The 4,181-nt window shown below is 48.2% G+C and overlaps 1 protein-coding gene across 1 annotated transcript; it reads left to right on the forward strand.

The window, feature by feature from the left end:
- Positions 1-1,760: 1,760 nt before the first annotated feature.
- Positions 1,761-3,151, forward strand: Tusc1 (tumor suppressor candidate 1). Its single transcript, XM_052717947.1, has one exon. The coding sequence runs from the start codon at positions 1,869-1,871 to the stop codon at positions 2,499-2,501; it is 633 nt and encodes a 210-aa protein (XP_052573907.1). The 5' UTR covers positions 1,761-1,868; the 3' UTR covers positions 2,502-3,151.
- The last annotated feature ends 1,030 nt before the right edge of the window (positions 3,152-4,181 follow it).

The following is a 4,181-nucleotide window of genomic DNA, read 5'->3' on the forward strand; positions in this document are numbered from 1 at the left end:
GCTCATGGTACACAGACATGCAACGTACCCACATATTAAATAATAAATACTTCATAAAAGACAGTCTTCATGATTTTTACTCATCTTTTTTGTTGGACTGCTTATGCTTTTCATTCTTTACCTTCCCTCTTCTTTTACAAGAATAGCTATGCCATCTGCCTGACTCACAATGGCAATATTAAGATTCTGCTCTCTTGTGAAAATACATGTATAATTATTTACAGTATCAAACAGACTAGTAATATAACTGGGATACCCTATAATTCGTTTTATCGGCTTGACAGGACATTTAGCCTTACTTCATAACCAAGGTAGAAGTATTTAGAAGCTGAATGGGGTCTAAAAAGGAGAGCCTTCCCATTCAACCAGGGCCAGTGTTCTTTAGCAAAACATGAAAAGACAACACAGTATTTTATTGTAAGATACTGTACAAGAGAAATAGCACAACTTGAATCTTGAAAATAGTAAAATACTATAGTTTTACAAATGGGATAAAAGGAGGAAAGCTAATAAGAAATGGGTTGTGACCAAATTTATAATATGTAGGTGGTGATCCATGTCACATTTTTATTGTACTTTATTATGAGGTATTCAGTTATTACAGACTCGAGTTGTAATGTCCAAACTACAGAGCTAATCTTTTCTTGACCAACTGCTCTCTCTAGATACGATTGTTTCTCTTAGAAACAACATATTCTAAGTTCTGTGGTTTATAGAGAAGTCAGAATGTAAATGAAGAAACGACAGCTTTTCCTGAAACTAGCCCTACTGAAATTGTTATTTCATGAAATGACTCTTTAGAACTGAAGTAAATTTGTGGTATTTTAGCATTTAAGCTGGAAAAATTAGAGGGCCACAATTAACTATTTGTTTTCCTGGCTACTTATTTGAATCATAGTTCTCCTATGCGCCACGTGTTCATTTCCTTGCTCCAGTGGTTTTGGGGATCTTTAATTTGAAAATTAAACGGAACCTTGCTTGAAACACAGATTCTTGCTTCCATCTATTTCCCAAAGATTCTGACTTCATTATCTAATTCTTTACTTTGCAATAATTCAGGGCCTTGGTAGGCTGAGATGCTCAAGAAAACAAGTAATGTGCTTCACACAATGGTATGGATCCAACTGTCTCCAGATAGTTTGGAACCTATTGAATTATTAAGTATCTCGACTAAATTATGAGTCCTGAGTTTCATAAGTTCTGAGGACTGTACTGAACAAATGATTCCTCATAACCTTATTATGAAGCTCAAACGTACAGGATGTCCAGAAACTGAGACTGACTCCAGTGTTTCAAGTGCTACCTGTTGGATTCTGAGCGTCCCACGGCAGGTGCTCAGCCCAATAATGTTCCGTGTTTCTTAAACCTGGGCGTGGTTAAGCAGGTAGGTTCCAAATAGTGTAATTATAAATTCAGTTTGCCCCAGAGCCCTCTCAGAACTCCTTTTATTAGTTCTGAGACTGCCATGTAAGTCACAAAGTAAGCAGTGGCGGCTGTGCCCGGGTGCAGGGCGAGGCGGGCGTGTGCCCGCAGTGTCCAAGCCCGCAGGGGAAGCGGTGGCAGCACCCAGCGGAGGACCCCGCTTTCCCCGGCGCGGACACCGGGACTGAGCAGCAGAGCGCTCCCCAGGGGCGTCGTGTGCGAGCCGACCAGGGACCACAGGCCCAGGGGGGCCGCTCGGCCGCGAGAGACAAGGACACGCCTCGGCTCGGGCCAGCTCCCGGCCTCCCCTGGCCTCCCGCCAGAGCCGCCCGCCACCTTTCTTCCTCCGCCCGCGGCTGAGCGCCGGCTCGGGGCCCCAAGTCCGCCCGCGCCCCCGCGCGCGGCCCCGAGGCCCTCGGAGCTGGCGGCTCAACTAGACCGGACGGATGTGGCGCATGCGTGGTGGCGCCACCCGGCGCGGGAGCTGCGGCGGGGACGGCGGCGGGAACCGCGGAGAGTTGGGCCGCCTGGGCCGGGCCCGTGAGGGCGGCGGTGGCGGCGGCGGCGTGGGTTGGCGAGGCCGCGCGGGCGGGGCCCGGCGACAGCTGGAGGAGCGCTTCGCCGACCTGGCGGCCAGCCACCTCGAGGCCCTGCGCGCGCGCGACGAGCGGGACCGGCAGAACGCGCGGCTGCGCGACGAGAACGCCCGCCTGCGGCTGGAGAACCGGCGGCTGAAGCGCGAGAACCGCAGCCTCTTCCGCCAGGCTCTGCGGCTGCCCGGCGACAGCGGCCAGCGGGAGGCCGCCGACGCGACCCTCGGCCCGGACGAGCCCGCCACCGACCGCAGGGCGAGAGGCGGCGGCGGCGGCGGCGGCGGGGAGGACGAGCCGGGCAGCCCCAGGGCGCTGCGGGCCCGGCTCGAGAAGTTGGAGGTCATGTACCGCCGGGCCCTGCTGCAGCTGCACCTGGAGCAGCAGGGCGGCGCGAGCCCGCCGGAAGACAGGGACGAGCGCTCGCTCCGGGAAACTGCCGCCGGCCTGTGCGCCCATGACCCGGATGTCCCCGGGCCCTGGCTGTAGCCGGAGGGCCCGGCGGGAGGGGTGGGGCCCGCGCGCGCCCCGCCCCCTCGGCGCTCAGCGCCCCGCCCCTCTCAGCACGCGGAAGCTCAGGATTGGTGCTCCCGGGACTCCCGCCCCACCCATGGGCACTTCCGGGTGCCACCTTCGTTGGCCCTGGGGGGTGGAGAGGAGCCAGAACTTCCTAATTATGGAATGTGCAGAGCAGCTGCCAAGGACCCTGCTAGTTTCTTGAGGAGAGAGAGGCCTAGCTACTCTAGGGCCGGCTTTAAAACAGCAAGAACTGGGTACCTAGCAGCACCTCCTAAGTTCTTGAAGTTTTTAAAGTGTTGTAAGGACCAGTTGTGTATCTTTTCCTCCCTCTGTTTTTGATTCTTTGAAGGATGAAGTGTATTCAAGCCTGTTCATCCTTTCGTTCCCTAAATCTGCTGTTATCTCTTTTGCGACCAACATGTTTTATAAATTGGTATTACTTGGATATCCCATCTTCTTTACACCTTTTTATGAAGAAGAAAATATTTATAACTGCCCGTTACTCCAATTCACATATGTTTAATATATTCTGGTGTGCTGACCTCCAGAGATTTTTTTTTTTAGAGTATCTTCTGACAGGTGATCATTTGAGTTGATAAATAAAAACTGGTGCATTAAAATCTAAAATTTCCATGCCTATTATTTGATGACTGTTGAAGATTTATAGGGTCTTCTAAGATTATATATACATATATGTTGCCTGTTTTAACACCTAGCTTTGTTTCTCTTTTATAATCTTTTGGATAATTTATATAAGATCTTTAAAAATCTCAGGATAGTTTGAACAATATTATTCCAACATTTTATATTAACTTATTCAGTTTCACGGCTATTTTACCTGATTTTTAACAACTTTCAAGAAATTGTAAATTACTTTCATTTTATTAGACAAAAATCCCTAGAGAATTATGTTTCAGTTGTGCACTTGGTATCAGAGAGAGAGAGAGAGAGACTACGACACATGCTCTAAACTTTTTTTCTTAAAATTTATTTATTTATTTGAGACAGAGTAAATGCTCAGTAATCCATTGTGGCCTGGGACTCTGCCCTCCTCCCTTAGCCTACTGAGAACTAGGATTACAGGCCTCCACCACCAGCAACACATTCTCCTCTATGGTCATTTTATTGCATTTTTCCTAAGCACTGAAGAAAATGCAATGTGTCTGATAAATTTTGTGGAAGCAAAACGATGTGCTGTCTTTATTCCCCATGGTAAGAATCATAGTCAACACTTCTGTAACAAAGCCAGGTCAATCAGAGAAAAGCATAATCACCATTTTACATGTCCCACAGGCCCAGGGGAAACTGTTGAAATTGCCACTAAAAGAATGCAGAGCCCTGTAGAAATGAGTGAATGATAGCTACAAACTAATAGTTACAGACTAAAAGGGAAACTTAGTGAGGCCTCTCTGTTCAGTCTCTTCTCGACCTCTCTGTGTGGCATTCCTTCTCCTGGGTACAGGTCATGACTCCTTTCAAAACATTGCTTTTATGACAACTATCAAGTTAGACCAGAAATTTTCTTTATGACTATCTCCAAGAGGAAAGCATAGGCTATTTAAAGTAGTATATATCTATCTGTGTTTGAGGAGTTTCTCTAACTTGCCTTAGAGAAAAGAGGATTATGAATTCTGTAGTTTGCTTGTGGGA

Source organism: Peromyscus californicus, unplaced genomic scaffold, assembly GCF_007827085.1.
Source record: "Peromyscus californicus insignis strain IS unplaced genomic scaffold, ASM782708v3 Scaffold_5__1_contigs__length_169319896, whole genome shotgun sequence".
Classification (NCBI taxonomy): Eukaryota; Metazoa; Chordata; class Mammalia; order Rodentia; family Cricetidae; genus Peromyscus; species Peromyscus californicus.